The following is a 21,299-nucleotide window of genomic DNA, read 5'->3' as shown; positions in this document are numbered from 1 at the left end:
TCCAAAGACCCTGAGGAAAAGCAGTGAGTAGTACTTGGCTCCCCAGTCAGCCAGAAAAAATAGGACAAGCTCAGCTTGAGGAAGGATTCAGCCCAGCTCCCACCACGTGGTCAGCCAGACTTGAGGCGGAGGAGTGGCTCCTCCTATAAGCAACCCCACTGCCATGTGGTAGAAACTTGAGGGGCAGTGTTTCTGGAACAGTGTTCCTGGAAACTTGAGGGGCAGTGTTTCCTGGAAGGTCAGACTGAGGCAACTGCCATCGTTGTGTATTTCTGTTATCACGTTGACTCGGGGGAGTCCAACACCATTTGTCAGATGGTGCAGGAAGACACAGTAGCCAGGCCTTCAAAACAGGGCGCCTTTGTCCACTACTGACACTCTGGCTGGGAGCCCAGCTCAGCTTCAGGGGAGGATTTAGGTCAGAAGAAAAACGGGAGGGGTGGGGGCGGCTGCAGCCTTAGAATCTGTTTCAGCACAAGAGCTAGGCGTTTTACCTCTTCCCACGGCCACACCTATGCCCCCCAGGCCAGGGGGTGGGAAAGGCTGGCCTTACCTTCGTCATTACTACTGGCTTTGGGGGGAAAGTATTGGTGGGCCCCGCGAGAGAGCTATCTGGCAAATTCCTGTCTGCTGGAAAGGCCCCAGGCCATTTTTATCAAGCTGTCACCTCTTTCCCGTCAGCTCAAGTCAGAAAGTCTTTACTGACCTCGGGGCGAGCACAGACCTGTGCACAGAGGGATGTGGCTCCTTTGGAAACTTCCACACACCTGGGGAATGGGGAGGAGGATCCCTCAGGGCCACAGAGCGAGGAGCGATTTCCAAAGCAAAGGAGCGTTGCCAGGCAAGGAGGAGGTTGTCCTGGATCATTTGGAGTGTGAGGGCTTCCTATTGACTTCCTTCTGCTTGGTGTTTCAAGGGACACTACTCAAAGGGGGTTTATGAAAAGCAGCCTCTTCACGACTTGCTGTTACAACTTCTCTTCAAACATCCTTTCAAAGAGACTCCTTTTCACTGGGGTCAGCCAGAGAACCTTCCTCCAAGCCCACCTCTTACTCTCAATGTGCATTTACAAGGTTACAAAGAGGTTCCTGCATTTTGTGAAACATATTAGTGACCTGCTCTGACCTGTCTCTGGCTGCTGACCGCCACCTTCCTGCTGGCCTCGCCTGCCATCTCGTGGACAAAGGCAGTACTGCTGCCAGAGAGATGATCTTGACCTCAAGTTTCTAGAGCAGATTTGAAAATCAACCAGGGGAGGGCCATGAAGAAAATTACTCTTGAATGGCAAGAAATCAATAATGATAGGTTTCACTTTCTCCAGCCAAGATGCACTTCTTTGCCATTTCCAGCATGTCTTATCTCACTTATCCAACAAGTATGCAGGTGAGCACCTACTGTGTCCTAGGTGCCATGCTAGGCACTCGGGTAGACATGAATCCAACAGTCCCTGTCCCAGAAAAGCTTGCAGTCTGGAAGTACAGAAACATGTGAGCCAATAGAAGCATTTGAACGTGAGTGGTGCATTAAAGAAATGTACCACAGGCTGCAAGGCTCCCAAATAGGAAGTCTGCTTGGGACAAAAAAGGGAAATGGTCCAAGGGGAACAGAAGGTAACATCTGACCAATGACGAGCAGCAAAAATCAAAAATCGAGGGCAGAGAAGTTTCAATTAAGTGTTGTCAAATCGAAACTTCCACCACTTTCTTCATCCCTGAGTCAGCAGTGTTGTTAGTAGGATACTGGTCATGTGTAAGCTTGCAGGGTGCCTTAAAGAGGGAGAGGTAAAGGGTTATGGGATCTTTTTCAAGGCAGTTTGTGGGGTCCTATATATCAGTCCACATGTGTGTGATGGTACCAAGTCCAAGAAGAAGGAAAACAAGACAGACTCTGGAGTAAAACGAACCTGGGTTTGGATCTCAACTTTACTGCTTAAGAGTTGTGTGATATGCATGAGCAAATCGCTTAATGTTTCTGAACCACAGTTTCTTCACACATAAATAGAGGTGATAATCACAATACCCCAAGAAAGGAATGAAACAAAGCTGTTCATGTGGACCCCTAACCCAAGGCCTGACACATACGTGCCCTCATAAATGACTGGTGGTAGCATTAGGGCACGATGCCAAGGGCCCAGCACAGTTCTCCCCTAGACCTCTCAGGGTCCACCTGTTCCCAGAGGCTTCCCCATACCTCTCAGGCATCTTTCACATAAGTTTGCCAGATACTGCCTGGGATATACTTACATGAAAACGTTATTTATCTGAAATGTAGCTGGTGCTCCTCTATTTTTAGCTGCTAACTCTGGCAATCCTACTTCCAATCTCATGTTGCAGGTATATGACCCAAGGCAGTCAAGGGAGATTATAGGAGTGGATTGGGGCTGTCGTGGAAGGCCCTTTGAAGTTGCAGGTAGTGCACACCAAGGTCAGGGGCTTTCTGTCAGCTAGGTCAAAGTTTCATTGGATCCGCTCTCTTATATCACTAAAGCAGGTTCCCCGTGAGTACTGTGGGAAACTAGTTCTGAAGGAATGGAAACACAGAGCACACCAGGGGTAATGAGCCTAGAGTCAAATAAACTTGAGAAAGTCTGCATTAAACAAAAGTACAGCGGTTCCCTTCAATGCCAGATGTCTCAAGACGCTTCATCACAACCATGTGAATCATGAATTTCTAGCAGGCGGGTATGGTGTACAGAACTTCCCAAACTTCCCAGTCGTGGAAACTTGATCTTCATGGTCCATCCCTTGGGACTGGCTTCCTGAGAAATACTCTCTGGGAAACACTGCCCAAATGGTTGACCTCTGAAAGCAAAACCATGTTCAAAACTCCCCTAAACCTCAGATGAAACCCAGGTGCTGATTCAGTCCCTGTAAAACGAGCCATTTTTGAACCTGCCAGCAGCAGACAGCCAACACAGTCACAGCCACAGCCTGTGTTTGAGTTTTTAAGGAGGGACCTACATTAAGTACTTGTGTTTTAAGCTGATAGGTATTCATCATCTTGTGGCACAAGAAAGGGGTCTGAGAAGCCTTCCCCTAACTCCCAGCCATCTCTCTCATTAATCTGCCTCTACACCTAAAACTTCATCACTGGGTGAAGAGGCCTCGATACAAAGGCAAATATGCCTGGGAAGAGTGGCACGTCACCACGTGTGACCCGTCACCACGAGTTAGCTTGAGTCCATAGATGGGATCCTCTCAGAGTCGCAGCTCCGATTTCCTGGCAAGGAAGTTACACTGGGGCTCAGATCAGGCTCTAGCAGTGCCAGGTTAGGGAAGGGGCAGGGCCTGAGCTGTCTGGGGTGGGTGCAGGCTCTGCTGGGGTTGGCAGAGAAGAAACAAGCCAAGTGTTCCAGAATTTGCCAAACTCAGATCTCATACGGAATCTTATAAAGATCTAAACACGGGTTTGGAGTGACCATCCATCACATGCAGCTGGGGCACTGACTCCTTTCCCACAGGTCTGGCTCACCTCTGGGGACTCTGGTCAACCCAGGGGCCTCTCAGTCACCTGAGGAAATACCCAGTGCCTATGGTGCAGGCCAGCCTTGGACCACACCTGCCCTAACCTAACCCCCAAATCTGGTAACTGAGTCCCACCCACTACTGCAGTTCTAGACTCAAATGCCTAGTCTTGGCCCCTCCCCTTATTTCCTCAGCCTTGAATTTGACTCCCTGCCAGACCGCCCCGGCCCCCCCGCCCCCCCAGCCCCCAACCCCCCGCCCCCCCCGCCCCTCCCCACCCCCCACCACCCGCCCCTCCCCACCCCCCACCCCCCGCCCCTCCCCACCCCCCCGCCCCCCCACCCCCCCGCCCCCCCCACCCCCCCGCCCCCCCCACCCCACCTCAGTCTTCTACCTGTTATTTCCACTTCAGGTCCCCCAGCTCTTAACCCAACATCCCTTCAAGAGTCTGAAGTCCTACCCCAAGCCACAGGACGAACCCAGCTCCTTACTGCCACAGCTTTGCCCATGCCTCCTGCCTGCTGGAAGGAACCTCAGGCCATGCTGCATCTGCCTGCTGGGATGGCTGCTTACTGCCTCCTGCTAGGCGTCCCGAACGCCGAATGCCCCCCTACTTCTGGCTCCTTCCATGGTCCGTGTCATTCCCACGGTTCTGTCTGGGTCCAGCTCCCAGGTATTCTTTTGTTTATGACATCCACCTCCCACCTTCATCTCCTCCCTGGAACACAGACCTCCACAAAGCCAGTGCTACTGACTGGGTTGCCACCGGCCATTCTCTGAAGCTGAAACCCCTCACAAGGGTCTTGTTGGTTCAGCTTTTCTGGGGTGACCTGATAATTCTGCAATGGGGCAGGAGCAGGAATCCCCGGACAAACTAAGCTGAAAGCCTCCCACCAAGGTTAAGCGGGGACCACAAGGGGGCAGCATTGGTCAATGCGTGATTCACAGAGCTACCAGCGGGTTACCCTCTTATTGTTGCTGAGGGGAGTGCGAGGAGGATAGGGCAGTGCAAACAGGAGAGTTCTTTAGAGGAATAAGCTTATTTTGTGTTAATTTATGCAAAATGAAAAAAGGGTGTCAGATGAAACATTTTAGGAGGCTTTATTGAGGGAGACTCCAATGATGTCATAAGGGAGACCCTCTACTATCTTTCAGCTGAGCCAGTTTGTGCTCCGGTAATTAAGAAAGGAAAGCAAATTCTAAAGGGCCGCTTGGGAGCAGCACCAACAGTAGGTGCATGGCTACGCTCCAAGCCCACATGTTGTAAGATGGAAACAATAACAGCCCCATGAAAGGCAGAACAGGCAACATTGCCCTCATTTTTAGATGCAGCAGCTGCACCCCCAGAGGATTTCAATAACTTGCCAAGGTCTTGGCTTGGCTAATGGCAGAGCTGGGGCCAGAACCCCAGGATTCCTGTTGCCCCCGCAGAACATCTTCCACTACACTCCACCGGGTCTCTCCTCTGATCCCAAATGAATCAATCAGTAAGCTGTTACTGATAGCTACCATGGGCCCAGGCTGGATGGTTTCCAGGGCCCCTTCCAGCTCTGAATAATGAAAGCCCCCAGATTTCAGCCTAACACACACTTCCTTGGAACATTCCTTTCTTCTGCAGCTCCAAACTGCTTAAGAGTCCAAGAACACCTTTATTCAGGTTTATCTGAGGTCACCATAAGTGGGCTTTGATTTACCAAACCTAGTACATGAATGACTATTGGGTTCCCATGAATTATAAATGGAGGGAAAGCAGTTTGTTCAATTATGCATGAAGTTCTTTTAAACAGCAAAGTTCCCACACCTGTCACCCTGCTACCCAAGCATTTAAAATAGAATCGAACTTATAAGACTTTGATTTACATCCAATCTTGTGGGAATTCATCTACTGCTGATCCACCCACATCAAGGTAGAGAAATAAAAGGAAAGTGGTTAGGAAGTAAGGCTTCTGGTTCTGCTGGGTGTGTGTGAACACAAAAAGGAGAAGGTGGCCAGGCACGGTGGCTCACGCCTGTAGTCCCAGCACGTTGGGAGGCCAAGGCAGGCAGATCACAAGGTCAGGAGTTTGAGACCAGCCTGGCCAATATGGTGAAACCTTGTCTCTACTAAAAATACAAAAATCAGCTGGGCATGGTGGCACACACTTTTAGTCCCAGCTACTCAGGAGGCTGAGGCAGAAGAATCACTTGAACCCAGGAGGCAGAGGTTACAGTGAGCTGAGATCGTGCCACCACACTCCAGCCTGGGTGACAGACTCCATCACAAAAAAAAAAAAAAGAGAGAAAGAGAGAGAGAAGGTATAATTCTTTGATCCTCTGGTCCGCCAGCCTTTTTCATACTCGCCCATCAGAAGGGAGCCACTCCCTCCCGGCCGGGGCCATTGGCTAAACTGAATCTTTAATGGCACCTACAGTGAGCAAGGTAGTATGCTCCATCCTCAGCCAGCCTCTAATCTAGTGGGAGAGATGACACAAGGCCAGACCATTTTATCACCAGGCAGCCAGAGACGTGAAGCACGGGTGGTAGTAGCTGGAGACTGGGGAGTATGTTCACAGGTGGAAATAAAAAGGTTTTTTAGGCCAAGGAAACTGCCAGCAAAGACAGGAAGGCAGGCAAGCATAGGGTGTATTTAGAGAACATTAAGATGTATTCCCTCTCTCCAACTTGATTATAAATTCCAGAAAGGAAGGAATTGCATATGATGATCCTTGGTGTTTCCTCAGAGTGCCTAGCACAGGGTCATGAACGTGGAAGGGGCTTGCAAAATACTGTTTTTGGGTGAACTTCTCAAGTCAGGACATTTCCCCAGGGCAATGAGGCATGTGTGTTGAAAGGAAACTGACTTGCTAGTAAGTACACACTATGCCAGTTTGCCATGTGTTGCCTCTCTGCTGTACATCCTCACTTAATTTCCCTGCTTGTGATAACTGAAGCTGAACCTGTTAACATTTCCCTTGTTAGCTGGCACGATATTAAGCTTTGTCAGTAGATAGCGCTGGAGAGAGGTCACTGGAGGAAGGGGCTTCTCTTCCTGGTTCTGGAGCGCCTTCCTTTTTCCTACTCTGGCAAAGCTCTAATGCTTGGCCCACATGTAGAACACCTAGTGACTGTCACCCCCAGAAAACTTCAGTAGCACCTTGGGGCAGCTCCCCAAAAAGTTTCCCAGCTAAGGTTCTCTTCAGTAACTTCCTGGCAGATTCAATGGCAGGAAGCTTCCCAATGAGTTTTGTTCACACCCGGCACTTACCAGGGTTGACCTGTTTGACCTTGACCTCAGCACACTTTTATGCCATTCAGTGCCTCAGCCACACGGTCTCCAAAGAGGGGCATCTCTTCTAAGTTTATTCTAGTCTAGATATATTAGAGTTCTCTTTTACCCCCTAAGTAGTAGCCAATCCCCTGTTCCTAGTTAATTATTTATATTCTACCTTCCCTGTTGGGATAATTGTGTGGTTTCTGTCTCCTGACTAGGCCCTGACTGATACAACACTTATACACGTGCATTCACCCGCATCCCTGCATACTCCCTGCTCCCTCCTCAGTCTGATTTCTCCAGTGAATCCTTGGAGCACCTTGAGTCAACTCTTTCTCTTGGATAGTACTTATGTCAGCCAGGGTTCAGCCAGGAAAACAGAATCCACACTAAGTATTTCAAGCAGGAAAGGACTGAATATGGGGACTTTAGTACCGAAATCCTAGCTTCACCTCTTCCTAGCCGTGTAACTGTGGGCAGGTAACTTCTCTCTGCAACTCAGTTTCCACTTCTCTAAAGATAAAAGAATGGTACCTAACTCATAGTTTGCTCTGAAAATTAAGTAAAATAATCCAGGAAAAATTCTCAGTGCCTGGTACGTGGTTAGTGCCCAGTAAATGTAAGCTAGTATTACTGTTACTATTATAATCTTCTAAACACTTGAAGACATCTGAGGAAAGTGTTCAAAGCCACAACAGAGTCTGAGGCTGAGGCAGTTAGAAAAGGAAGAGGACATTTTTGCAGTAAGATGTCCATCTCTGGTTGAAGTAAGACTACCCTGGATTGGAGGTAGGGGGAGGTGGCAAGGATATGACCAAGTGGCTCAAAGATACCTGCCTGTCCTCAACTTGAACAAGCTATACATACTAAACTTTCTTCACCTATGCTGAGCAAAGGTCTGTCCTCCAGACGTCTTTTTACATTTTTAGTTGAAAACATAGGCCAGATGCAGTGGCTTACACTTATAAATCCCAGCACTTTGGGAGGCTGAGTTGGGAGGATGACTTGCATCCAGGAGTTCGAGACCAGCCTGGGCAACACAGCCAGACCCCGTCTCTTGGATCAAAAATCAAAAATTAGCCAGGCATGATGGCATGCACCTGTAGACGCAGCTACTTGGGAGGCTGAGATTGGATGATTGCTTGGACTGGGAGAGGTCAAAGCTACAGTGAGCCATAATCTCACCACTGCACTCCAGCCTGGGTGACAGAGGGAGACTGTCTCCAAAAAAATTATATATATAAAATATATATGCATATATATGATGCATATAAATTATATATGTGTATATTATGCACATGGTTAAAAAAAAGTCAAAGAGTACAAAATGGTATTATAGTTAAGAATCAGTCTCCTTCCCACCCCCAACCCCTCAGCTCTCCGACCACAGCCACCATGAAGCAGTTTCTTGTATCTTTTCAGACATATTCTACTATATTTTCATATTTTAATACATATGGGAGAACTGTTCTTGCTTTCCTAGTAAATAACATATCTTGGGGCCAAGCACAGTGGCTCACACCTGTAATTCCAGCAGTTTGGAAGGCTGAGGCAGGAGGATCTCTTGAGCCCAGGAGGTCAAGGTGGCAATTAAGCCATGATGGTGCCACTGCACTCCAGCCTAAGTGATGGAATGAGACCGTCTTGAAAAAAAGAAAAAATCTTGAAGAACAAGGCATTTGCACTGATGAAGCTACTGTATTCTCATTTTTTCTTTCGTCTTCTTCTTTTTAGCATCTGTATGGTATTGATAAGGATGCAGCACTAATTGTTTAACGAGATCCCTTCTGGTGGAAATTTGTTTCCAGTCTTGCTGTTATAAATAATGCTGTAATACACCTCTATGGATATGCTAATTTTTATGAGGCAGAAAATCCTCTCACCTCTTAAGACCTACAGGCCCCAAAGACCATCTTTGTAATCTTGTATAAAGACACAGGAGAAGGAGATGGGAAGCCTGCATTCCAGTCCTGGAATGCTCAACCACTAACATCCTTTACATGCAGACACGCATCACCTCATCTGTCTGAGTGACTCCATTTTCTTGTTTATCAGGCAGCATCACTGTACCTGCTTTAAATGGCCTCACAAGGGCATTCTGAGAATCAAATGAGATAATGTACATGAAAGCCTGGGCGTGCTGTACTAATACACAAGTCTCTCATCTGGTTGTCAAACCTAGAATTGATATATTGCTCTGTGAATGTGCCCATCAATCTTCAACATGGTGCCTGCTATACCCACTGCCCCTTCTGAGGGAAACTAGCCGTCTGCAGCTCCTGCTGACAGACAATCCGAGGCTGCTCTGCACTGTGCCCTATCACCCTGCCCTCTCCATCCTTCGACTTCCCCAGACTGAACTGGGCTGGGCACCTTCCCCATCTGATAATGATCCTCATCATCTGCTGCCTCTACTTTTCCTCTCTGCCCTTCCTCTAGGAGGCAGACCTCCATGAAACTGCATTAATTCATTAAGCAAAGCAATGCAAAGCAACACAGAGTCTAGCATTCCCATTTCCCTGTCTCTAGATACCACTCCTTTAGGGAATTTCCCAGAAGTTGAGAAGACTGGTTGCGTGAGCCTTGGGTTGATTTGGCACTGGTGACAGTGTGAAAAGAGCCTCCGCCTCCTCTGCTGAGCTCAGAGAAAGGTTTATAGTAAAGCCATTTGCAGGGGTAAGGGAGACAGGATCACATGGTAGCCCAGCAACAGGCTGCCCTAGAATGAAAAGCTCTGCCCCAGTAGAGATACAGCCAGGTTATTCCGATTCCTGCCCTTGGAAAGGTCTACCAGGAAATCATGAGTGACTCATGTAGGACAAGCAACACGGAAGGCATACAGAGAGGCCATACAGTTGGGGCTATGAAGAGCCATTAGAAACTGAAGTTATGAGTAAGCTGAAGTCGGGAGGAAGCAGGAACCTTGCCTACAGTGAAGCAGGAGGTTGGAGGTTGGGGGTTGGCAGGGCGGGGGTGAGGAAGGCTGTTGGTGGGAAGTGAGGGGATACGGAGAAGCAGAAACACCGGAATCAGCCAAGTTATACCAATGACAAGGCGCATGTGAAGGTGCACCAACTCTGGCTGCTGGTCCCAAAATTGCCCCGAATCCAGCACAGTCCCTGCTAAGCCAGCTCATCCCTCATCCCTGTTGCTGGGCTCCCACGTGTTCTTATCTCCTTTACCCTTGCATATGGCTTTACTATACAATTCCTTTCTCTGAGCTCAACAGAGGAAGCAGGAACTCTTTTCACACTGTCACCAGTGCCAAACTGACCCAAGGCTCATAAGACCCGTTTCCTCAACTGCTGGGAAGTTCCCTAAAGGACAGGGGTCTAGAGACAGGGAAATGAGAATGCTAGACTGTGTGTTGCTTTGGAATACATTGCTTTGCTTAATGAATTAGTGCACTTTCATGGAGGTCTGCCTCCTAGGGGAAGGGCAGAGAGCAGAAACAGAAGGCAACAGATGATGAGGATCAACTGACACTTTGCTCATGCTGATCCTTTCCTCTCACCCAAATCCCACCCACCCTTCATGTTCCCTCTTCCACCAAACCTTTCTCAGCTACTCCAACCACATCAGCACTGATCCTTTTTTTTTTTTTTTTTTTGAGTCAGTCCGACTCTGTCACCCAGGCTGAACTGCAGTGGCAAGATCACGGCTCACTTAAGTGGGCTCAAGTGATCCTCGCACCTCTGCCTTTCAAGTAGCTAGGACCCTAGATACATGCTACCATTCCCAGCTAATTTTGTGTGTGTGTGTGTGTGTGTGGTAGAGGTGGATTCCCACTGCTGCCCAGGCTGGTCTTGAACTCCTGGGCTCAAGTGATCTTCTAGACTCAGCCTCACAAAGTACTGGGATTACAGGCATGAGACCCTGACCCCTGACCTCTTAACTCCTATGGTACATTGCCCGATTGGCCCCAATTCTTCATCCCCTATATCCAGACCTTTTGTCTTTCTTTATGGTTCCTCCCACTAACTGGGCAGAGTACATTTCACCATCCTTTGACTTTGAGTTTGTCCATACAACTGGCTTTCTCCAATAACATAAGATGGAAGTGATGGTGTGCCAGCTCCAAGGCCTCTTGTACTTCTTCCATCCCCGAGCAAAGGGTATGCCCAGGCTACCCCACTATTCCCAAGAGGAAGATAAGAGATACATGAAACAAAGCTGCCTTGGCCAAGCTCCCCCAGTTGAATCCAGCCTAAATCAGCCCACCTTTAAATGTCTGAGCTAAGGAAATGTTTATTGTTGTAGGCCACTGACCATTTAGGGTTGTTTGATCTATAGCTGACAACTACCCATAGTACTTATTGTGCATTTCCATACTTGGTGATTTAACAGCAGTGGATTATTTGTACATATGTCATTGTGTCTTTGAGCAGATCTCTCCTGGTTAAGATTGCCAGGTTTCACAAATAAAGATACAGGATGCCCAGTTAAATTTGAATTTCAGACAAATAATTTTTTAGTAGAAATGTGTCCTGTGCAATTTTTAGAACATATTTATACTAAATATTTATCTAAAATTCAAATTTAACTGGGAATCCTGTATTTATCTGGTAATCCTACTCCCAGTAGTGCTTGAGACAGTATAAATATCTTACACAACAGCTGTGAGATCATTTACATGGTCACCACCATAATGTTGGGAGGGGAAAGCCATGGTTCAGTTAAAGATTTGCAAAGACAGAAAGTGAACCTTGAGCATGCTCCTCTCCCCAGTGGCAAATCTACTCTGCATAATAATGGCGATCATGGTTATCTTTTGCCTAGTCCCTGTATGGGCAGTGCGTGGGCTAAACACCCTATCTAATTTTTATTATACTTTAAGTTCTAGGGTACATGTGCACAACGTGCAGGTTTGTTACATATGTATACATGTGCCATGTTGGTGTGCTGTACCCAATAACTCATCATTTACATTAGGTATATCTCCTAATGCTATCCATCCCCCCTCCCCCCACCCCACGACAGGCCCCAGTGTGTGATGTTCCCCACTCTGAGTCCAAGTGTTCTCATTGTTCAATTCCCACCTATGAGTGAGAACATGCAGTGTTTGGTTTTCTGTTCTTGTGATAGTTTGCTACACTGGTTATCGTATTTAGCCACTCGTCTAATCCTTTTTCAAGGTTTTTAGCTTGTGATGGGTTCGAACATCTTCCTTTAGCTTGGAGAAGTTTGATCATCTGAATCCTTCTTCTCTCAACACGTCAAAGTCATTCTCCATCCAGCTTTGTTCCATTGCTGGCGAGGGGCTGCATTCCTTTGGAGAAGATGTGCTCTGATTTTTAGAATTTTCAGCTTTTCTGCTCTGGTTTCTCCCCATCTTTGTGGTTTTATCTACCTTTGGTCTTTGATGATGGTGACGTACAGATGGGGTTTTGTTGTGGATGTCCTTCCTGTTTGTTAGTTTTCCTTCTAACAGTCAGGACCCTCAGCTGCAGGTCTGTTGGAGTTTGCTGGAGGTTCACTCCAGCCCGATCCTTCCTCTGGAAGCTTAGTCTCAGAGGAGCACCCGGCGTATGAGGTGTCAGTCGGCACTACTCAGGTGTCAGGGACCCAGTTGAGGAGGCAATCTGTCCACTCTCAGATCTCAAACTCCACGCTGGTAGAACCACTACTCTCTTCAAAGCTGTCAGACAGGGACGTTTAAGTCTGCAGAAGTTTCTGCTGCCTTTTGTTCAGCTATGCCCTGCCCCCAGATGTGGAGTCTACAGAGGCAGGCAGGCCTCCTTGAGCTGCAGTGGGCTCCACCCAATTTGAGCTTCCTAGCTGCTTTGTTTACCTACTCAAGCCTTAGCAATGACAGACACCCCTCCCCCAGCCTCGCTGCCACCTTGCAATTCGATCTCAGACTGCTGTGCTAGCAGTGAGCAAGGCTCCGTGGGTGCGGGATATAATCTCCTGGTGTGCCGTTTGCTAAGACCATTGGGAAAGCGCAGTATTAGGGTGGGAGTGTTCCAGTTTTCCAGGTACCGTCTGTCACAGCTTCCCTTGGCTAGGAAAGGGAATTCCCCAACCCCTTGCACTTCCCGGGTGAGGTGATGCCCCGCCCTGCTTCGGCTCACGCCCCGTGGGCTGCACCCACTGTCTGACAAGCCCCAGTGAGATGAACCCAGTACCTCAGCTGGAAATGCAGAAATCACCTGTCTTCTGCATCATTCACGCTGGGAGCTGTAGACTGGAGCTGTTCCTATTTGGCCATCTTGGAACCCCCCGCCTCCTACCCTATGTAATTTTCACATCGGTGCTGCAACCTAGGGAAGTGGCTAAATCTTTTTAGCCATTTACAAATGACTACACTTCCCGTTGGTCACACAGCTGGAGAGAGTAGCAGAGCCGGAATTCAAATGCAGCCCTTTATCTTTCCATATTGCAATCCTGCTTTCAGCTACCAAAGATGTTTTGCTGCTGTTTTCACAAAATGGAAGATGACAAAATATATTCCCCAGCCCTCCATTCTACCCACGTGGGAGTATGAATGACAGGTTGTATTAGTGTCCTAGGTTTGCTGTAACAAAGAACCACAGACTGGTTGGTATAAGTGACAGAAATTTATTTTCTCACAATCTTGGAGACTCAACATCAGAGATCAAGGTGCCAGCAGGGTTGGTTCCTTCTGAGCACTGGGAGAGAATGATCTGTTCCAGGTCCGTGATGGTTAATTTTATGTGTCGACGTTACTGAGCCATTGGATGGCCAGATCTTTGATTAAATGTTATTTCTGGGTGTTTCTGGAAGAGATTAACATTTGAATTGGTGGACTGAGTAAAGCAGTCTGCTAAAGCAGTCTGCCCTCCTCAGTGTGGGTGAGCATCATCCAATCCACGGAGGGCCTAAACAGAATAAGGCAGACTGCTGTTGAATTGGTGCTCTCAATTCAATTGCCTGACTACATGAGGTGATTCGTCAGTCTCCTCCTGCCCTTGGACTAGGACTTCCACCATCAGTGCTCCTGATTCTCAGGCCTTTGCACTCACTGGAATTTATACCACCCGCTTTCTGGGGGCACCAGCTTGCAGATGGGAGATCATAAAACTCCTCAGCCTCCATAATTGCATGAGCCAATTCTGTGTAACAAATGTCATTTTGTGTTCTGTTTCTTTGAAGAACCCTAATACAATGCGTCTCTCCTTGGTTTGTAGAGGGCCATTTTCTCCCTTGTCTTCACATCATCATCTTCTTACAGGGACACCAGTCATACTGGATTAGGATCCCATCCTAATGATCTCAATTTCACTTAATCACCTCTATAAAGACCCTGTCTCCAAATAAGGTCACATTCTGAGGTACTGGGGGCTGGGAGTTAGGACTTCAACATAGGAATTTTGGGAAAAGAGGGGGACCTGGTTTAGCCCATAACAGGGTTTGTGGAGCTGAGACTTATCCCAACACAATCTTCATTTTAAAAAGGAACCCAAGGGAACAGATTTCAAATGGTGGAATTCTGAGTTTCACAAGGTGGAACTCTAGTTTTTAAAGCAATCCTTATGGGCAGGAAAGGCCCATCCTGCAGTTCTTAATGTTAGCATGTTAGCACCTCAAAGGTGTCACACCCTCCACCAAAGGGGCCCTAGCAACTTGTAGAATGTAGGTTATTATGAGGACACGGGATTGTGATGGTGGCCAGGCTGTGGAATCTGGTGAGGCCAAATGTCAGCACCTCAAATGATGTCTTGTGACCCCACCTGGCAACGTTCTGGTTTTCTGGATGGCAGCAGAGGACAGGGAGATGATGGAAGCCCGGGGTGCGGGAGAAAGTTGCCCAACCTTCCCCAAGATGGTGCCTGGTGACTCTAAGTCTGAAGGGAAGCCAAGGGCTTGTCTGGTAAGGGGGCTGCTGTGTCTCACGGACCCCGCCTATTCCGTCAGGGGGAGCAAGAATACTGTAGGAACACATGATAGGAGCTGAGTACTTTGAGGTTCCAGACAGCTGCCAAGAACATCAGGTGACAGGTACCCCACCCCTGTAACTGGCACCCAGCTGTCACCAGGGACTAGGTAGCCCTCCATAAGATTGTGAAGTCACATGAAGATGGCTTTGGTCTCCTCCATCTACCTCCCCACTTGGGGCCCTCCCCTTGCTGGGTGGATAGGACCTGGCTCCCCACCATAGCCCTCTTCCTGGTCCCCAAATATTTAGGTTCTCTCAACTCAGACCCTAGGTTTCTTTCTCCCTCTGACTGATCTCAAAGTCAGGTAGAGTTGAGGATGGGCCCGGAAGTTGCCTCTTTGGTGATCTGAAAAATCACTAGGAAAATGGACATCCATCTACTCAACTCCCAGTGCCTCCACTTGCAACTTTAGGGCACCATTACTTGGTGCTAGTTTGTCCTCTCCTTCTTGACCCTCAGGTTCTGACAACTCCGGGTAAGAGCACTTCTAATAAGAATTCAGCCTAGATCTTTTCAATTCCTGGGGCTGCGGGAGTTCCATGGGGTCGGGGACAGCCCCATCCTGACTCCTCATAGTACCTCCCCTCCCTGCTTCCCCTGCCCCAGGAGGCAGAGTCCCAGAAGCCAGACTCCTCCTATGACTACTTGGAAGAGATGGAAGCTTGTGAGGACGGCGGCTGCCAAGGGCCGCTTAAATCGCTGTCCCCCAAGTCCTGCCCTGCCACCAAAGGCCAGGCAGGCGACGGACCCAAACCCGCAGAGCTGCCCCCGGCCCCTGGGACTGAGCGCAATCCCGAGATGGAGCTGGAGAAGGTGCGCATGGAGTTTGAGCTCACACGGCTCAAGTACCTGCATGAGGAGAACGAGCGGCAGCGGCAGCACGAGGTGGTGATGGGGCAGCTGCAGAGGGAGCGGGAGCGGCAGCACGAGGTGGTGATGGGGCAGCTGCAGAGGGAGCGGGAGCGGCAGCACGAGGTGGTGATGGAGCAGCTGCAGCAAGAGGCAGCACCCGGCCTGGTGGGTGACAAGGAATGGGGCACTGGGAGGAGGGAGGCCTGGAGCTGCGGTCCCGTGGGGCCTAGAGCAGGCGCCCACCTTCCCTGGTTTGCACGGCATCCCACCCTGCAGATCCTGGATCTCGGCTGAAAGGGGCTGAGCATCCACATGGGCGGTCTCCAGCCCTCTCTCTCTTGGCTCACTTCCAGAGATGGCGGCTCACTGACTTAAAGCTCGCTACTCTACCTGGCCAGCTCTGTTAAACAGAGCGTCCACGGGAAGCTGAGATGTGATTCTCTAAGGAGAGCTGAGGCTGGGAGGGGCCCCAGAACCACATCGCCCACCCAACAGCATTTTTGGTAGCTTCAAGGAAAAGTCTTCAACGTTTCCTCCCTCTTCCACCTCTCACAAGTCCTCTCTGCATCTCTTAAAATTTGGTGCCTGGAGGCTAGACCTAGAATCCCCACTGCAGCCTGGCCAGTGGATTTTGACAGAACCATCACCTCCCCGATCAGGGCTATGTTTATTCTGTTGGATCATACTGCCTTGTAGTCAACTGAAACAGCCATCTTTTCACAAGAAGTACACCACTCTTCCCTAATCTGTATTAAAGGGGGATAAGAATGGCCGACTTGAGATTAAATGGGACGTGAAGAGCTTAGCACAGTGGTTAGGCTATCGTAAGCATTCAATAGTGGAAGATGTTTAAAGCAGTGTTTCCTGGGCTTTAAAGTCAGAAAGTCCTGGGTTAAAATACCAGGTATAAACTCCCTGACATTGGGCAAATTACTGATTTCTTTTAGCTTTGGCTTGCTCATCATGAAGTAGTACCTACTTCATAGGGTTGTTGTGAGGATTCAATAAGAGAACACATGCAAGGCACTTTGCAATTAGCCCAGCACATTAAGTAAGCACTCAATAAATGTTAGCTATTACCATTTTTATGTACTCATGCAATTCACTTCTTGACCCAAATGCAACAACATACATTTATCATTTTTCAGTTTTATTGGGATGTGATGTATTAGCTGTGCTTCCCAGCTCTGAGTCATCCTCAGTTCTGAGAACGTGCCTTCTGCCTTTATCCAAGTCAGTCACTGCTGTAATTGTTGAGGAGGATATGACCTAAAGTAAATACCACTAAATGTCTCTCTATAGGTTGGCAATGTCTCATTAATCATCACCCTTGAGTTACATTTTATCCTGCTAACATTTCTCCACCTTATCCAAAAAACGGAGACGCACTGTCAAATGGTTTCCCAAAATTAAGATATTATATCACCTATAGCATTTCCCCAATTGACTAGTCCCGTTTTTGTTTTTGTTTTTTTAAGAAGTAAGGTTGGTTTTGCATCATTTGTTCTCAATGAACATATGCTGGCTTCCTAAACAATTATCTTTTTTTCCGTTCACAAAATACCTGCTTCATTATACGTGAAATGATTTCACTGAACTCAGTCAAGCTTACCGAACTGGGATTTCCAGACTCTTCCCCTGCCCCCACCCCCTTTTTGAAAAGTCTAGAAAATATTTGCCTATTGCTTGGACTTTAGCGCACTTCCTAATATTCTTGAATTCTAAGTTCCATTTCCAAACTTGTGACTTTTCTCAGTAGCCTGGGATAAAATCTGTCACAAAGTGGAGCCTGAAACTATTTAAAGCAGATATGATATTGTAACTATGCCTTTGGCCTGTGTCTCCTTCCAACCATATTTATTTCCCCCCCTTTTTAGTTTGAAAATCTTTCTCCTCCCTGGATGAGATGAAAATCTTTGGTATATAGTCCTATCTCTATCTCTCTTCTGCTCAAAAAATAGAACATTGAAAGTATTTTGAAAAGTCTAAAGGGTTTCACAAGCACATTTTTTTAATGAAAGTCATAATGATCACCTATCAGCGTTTCAGACTGAAACACGCGCAGACTGCAGAGAGGTGGCAAAGTCCAGGGATCCAGAGCCATACTGAGCCTGCAGAGAACCGTCGGGTCAGCCCCGCCCTCCACTCCCATTAGAACACTGGATTGCTTTCTCTGGTCTCCAACTTTCCTAGCTATTGATTTTAGAGGCAGCATCACCAGAGTCATTTTCTGTCCCCTCAGTTTGGTCTAGTTGCCCTCACATTTTATGTAGCTGTTTCAATAGTAATGTGTCCTCATCCCCCAGCCTTTGGCAGTAGTTTACAAAAGTGTTTACTTTTTGTGCATTTACTAAAAATTGGAGAGTTGACTTGATGTTGAAGCTTCCCCTCTTCTCTTTTTCTGGGAGGGTAAATAGATGGACAGACAGAGTTTATTGAATTAAAAATACCTCTTTGAGTGTGTTTCTAGCTAGTTTAGGGCATCTCGCTCCCTGCCACCTGGTGCTTTCCAAAAAAATATGGCATGATTTTTACAAATATTTTTAAAAATAATGCATGGGTTATGCCCTCTTAACTATGGATCATCATAATATCAGCTTTTGCCTTACTTATACATTGACGCTTTCTACAGTTAAAATGAAGACTGTTGGGCCCCAAGTATATAGATTCAAGAAAAGAACAACCCGCAGGCAGAATTAGCCAGACAACTCAAGCTGCTTTCCCCCAGCCCAAATATTCTGAGGGTTTAGGGAGACCCCATCACCAATCTCTCAGCACCTGCCTCCAGGAAAGACCAAACTCTGGACTGAAGGACCATGGACTGACGCACGTGATATGTGTCAGGACCCAGGGAGTCGGAAACAGTCATTTATATGCAACGGACACTGTGTTATTGGGCCACTGTCCAGGAAACTAGGTTGAGTGTCAGGGCACTGTGAGAGAACACTCCCAAGACCCAAGATCCAGATGTGAGGCTCTTGGAGTCAGAGAGAGAAGGCCCACGTGTGTGGCTCCAATGGGCAGTACAGACCATAAAGAGAAAGGAAGGTGGTGGTCTGGTGCCCCAGTCAGGAGGGATAAGGGCAGCTCAAAAAGTGAAAAATGATGAGTTCCTTCTGTGTGCTAGTTGCCTGACTAGGAATGTTTCATTATCTCAGTTTTCCTCCTGTGATCTTTTATTTATTTATTTATTTTTTTAGAAACAGGATCTTGCTGTCTCACCTAGGCTGAAGTTAGTGGCATGAGCTTAGCTCACTATAACCCTGAACTCTTGGGCTCAAGTGATCCTTCCACCTCAGCCTCCCAATAGCTGGGACTATAGGCACACATCACCACATTTGGCTAATTTTTAAATTTTTTTATAGAGACAGGGGTCTCACTACATTGCCCAGGCTGGTCTCAAACTCCTGGCTTCAAGCAATCCTCCCACCTTGGCCTCCCCAAGTACTGGGATTATAGGTATAAGCCACCTTGCCCAGCCCTCATGATTTTGGAAATAGGCACTATTACCCCTTCCTTAGGTGAAGATGATGACCTGAGGTCACATACAGGCAGGGACAGAGCAGGACTGAACCTAGATCTGCCTGGCACCAACAGTGGCATCACCATCTCCACCGTCTTCTCTCCCCCACAGTTTTCAGGAGGCCTCCAGAACCTCCTGCTGCCCCAGAACCAGTTTGCCATGTTCCTGTACTGCTTCATCTTCATTCATATCATCTATGTCACCAAGGAGATGGTCTTCTTTCTCTTCGCCAAGCACTACCTGTTCTGCATCGCGGCCATTTTGCTCTGTTTGATTAAAACTTTCTGGTCATACTTCCAAGTGCTTTTGCTCTCTCCATCACTGGGAACCCTCGCCCCTGCCATGCTAGAGTGTTATCAGTGCATGATCCCAGCCTCCCGGGCACCGCATTTGTTCACTTTGTGCCTCTGTTCAGTCAGAATCCACTCTTAGGAAGAGCCCTGCTGTCAGTCATTTACACCCGAGAGTGAAGAAACATGTTCATGCCCCCTTATACAGAGCCTGAGTTCTCACTGTGGACACGATGCTTTATCCCAAGAGGAAGATATCAGATGTTAGCAGGTCAGGGAGATATCTGCAGGGAAGGAGTGTTTAGAACACCTTTCCAGAACCCTAGAAGTACATCATGACCAAGCTGGCTTGGGTTTCAGCACATCTGCTCGTGTTCATAGACCTCTGAGGGGTGGGAAGCCTGTGATCGGCTTGGGAGCGGCCCCCGCCCCCATCTTCTGCAAAGATGTCCATGTCCTAATCCCCATGAATACTTCATATGGCAAAAGAGGCTGAGATGTGATTGCGTTAAGGACCTTGCAGTGGGGAAATGATCCCAGATTATCCAGGTCGGCCCGTGGTAGTCACAAGGACCCTCGTAAAAGGGAGGCAGGAGGGTGTGAGTCAGAAAGGAGACGTGACCGTGGAAGCAGGGGCCGGAATGACTCGGGGCTGTGGGTCAGGAAATGTGGGAAGCCTCTAGAAACCAGAAAAGGCAATAGAAGCATTCTCTGCTAGAGCCTCTGGAGGGAGCCCAGCCCTGCCACCCCATGTTAAGCTCCTGACCTCCAGAACTGTAAGAGAATAAGTCTGTGTTATTTTAAGTCATTAAGTTTGTAGCAGTTTGTTACAGCAGCCACAGGAAACTAATACAGGAGCCAAGACTCCCAAGCTCCCTCCAGCTGTGCCAACATGGCAGGATACCATCACCAGGCCACTGGCCAGGCCTCATTTAGCACTGGGCCTGAGCAGACTTGTACACAGCTGGCCTTCAGACAGCATATGGTTAAAAAGGAGAGGCAGTGAAGCTCCAGGGAGCCCGGCACAGGCCTAGCTGAACCTGGTGGACAAGGAGTATCCCTATCACTGAGCTATGTGTCCCCTGGATGAGGCATGTGGTAAAATAAGGGCATACTCCTAGGGGACATAAGGAAGGAGGAATTAAATGCCTGATTAGACCCAGAGGACATCATTAATTCTACTCTATTGGAAAGCTAGACATGAGGAAAAAAAAAAAGTTGGCACACACCCCCACCCCTGTACCCACCTACTAATCCAAGCACACAGACTCACAAAAATGCAGAAAAGCTAACCAAGGAACAAATACACTGACACAGAGATACAAAACAAGCATACAGTTGTCCACAGTAGAGAGGTTCACAGCCCCTCAAACAGACAACCACCCGAAGGAATAGACTCTGAACACCAGAGGGCTCACGGTCAGGCACAAAGTGAAGCTGCCCCACATGTCCGCAACAAAGAAAAGGGGTTCAACTCCCCCAGTCGCCAGCCCCTCAGCCCTTCAACACACAAACACTCCTTGCAGACTGTCAGCTGCTCTGAGCCCAGCAACCCAGCCATGATGGCTGGCTGTGCCACAGGACACTTTAGTGATAATGTGGCAAACTGACGAGGCTGGACACAGCTGTGCAATTAATCAAGTCTTTATTGACCCCTTCTCTCCTCTGGCATAGGGCTCTGCCTTCAGAGGGACAAGAGAATAAGTTTCTGTCTCATCGGCTCTTGAGCGACTCTCAGTAAAATCACGTGAAAAAATGCCTTGGGACTTCAGTGTCAGTACACATTATCATGCCGTTTAAGTCCATGGTGACTTCTCATTTCCCACCCGGCGCCATATATCCATCCCCACTGACAGCTGCACGTGACAGGCACTTAATTTGGAAGTGATAGAAGTGTCATTTCTCATTAAACTTTCAAGGATGGGCCATTGTGGTGTGGGTCACTTCTTCCGATTTTATTTGATCTGGGTTTCTGCGCCATGGGGTTGAGGTGAGAGAGATGGAGATAAGGATAGCAA

At 48.0% G+C, this 21,299-nt stretch overlaps 1 protein-coding gene across 1 annotated transcript; it reads left to right on the top strand.

Moving 5' to 3' along the window:
* The first annotated feature begins 14,432 nt into the window (after positions 1 to 14,432).
* On the top strand, positions 14,433 to 20,891 carry TMEM247 (transmembrane protein 247). The gene is made up of 5 exons (XM_065526554.1): positions 14,433 to 14,549; positions 15,223 to 15,518; positions 15,570 to 15,633; positions 19,103 to 19,291; positions 20,808 to 20,891. The coding sequence occupies exons 1-5, from the start codon at positions 14,433 to 14,435 to the stop codon at positions 20,889 to 20,891; spliced, it is 750 nt and encodes a 249-aa protein (XP_065382626.1).
* Positions 20,892 to 21,299: the final 408 nt, after the last annotated feature.

The sequence above is a fragment of the Macaca fascicularis genome, chromosome 13 (assembly GCF_037993035.2).
Source record: "Macaca fascicularis isolate 582-1 chromosome 13, T2T-MFA8v1.1".
Taxonomy (NCBI): domain Eukaryota; kingdom Metazoa; phylum Chordata; class Mammalia; order Primates; family Cercopithecidae; genus Macaca; species Macaca fascicularis.
This window is presented reverse-complemented; position numbering and strand designations above follow the sequence as displayed.

Bases quoted from the DNA above. Each gene is read 5' to 3' on its own strand.
- TMEM247 (XM_065526554.1), top strand. From the start codon at position 14,433: ATGGCAGCAGAGGACAGGGAGATGATGGAAGCCCGGGGTGCGGGAGAA. The intron at 14,550-15,222 runs GTAAGGGGGCTG...CCCCTGCCCCAG, and splicing joins GGAAGCCAAGGGCTTGTCTG to GAGGCAGAGTCCCAGAAGCC. The intron at 15,634-19,102 runs GTGGGTGACAAG...TCTCCCCCACAG, and splicing joins AAGAGGCAGCACCCGGCCTG to TTTTCAGGAGGCCTCCAGAA.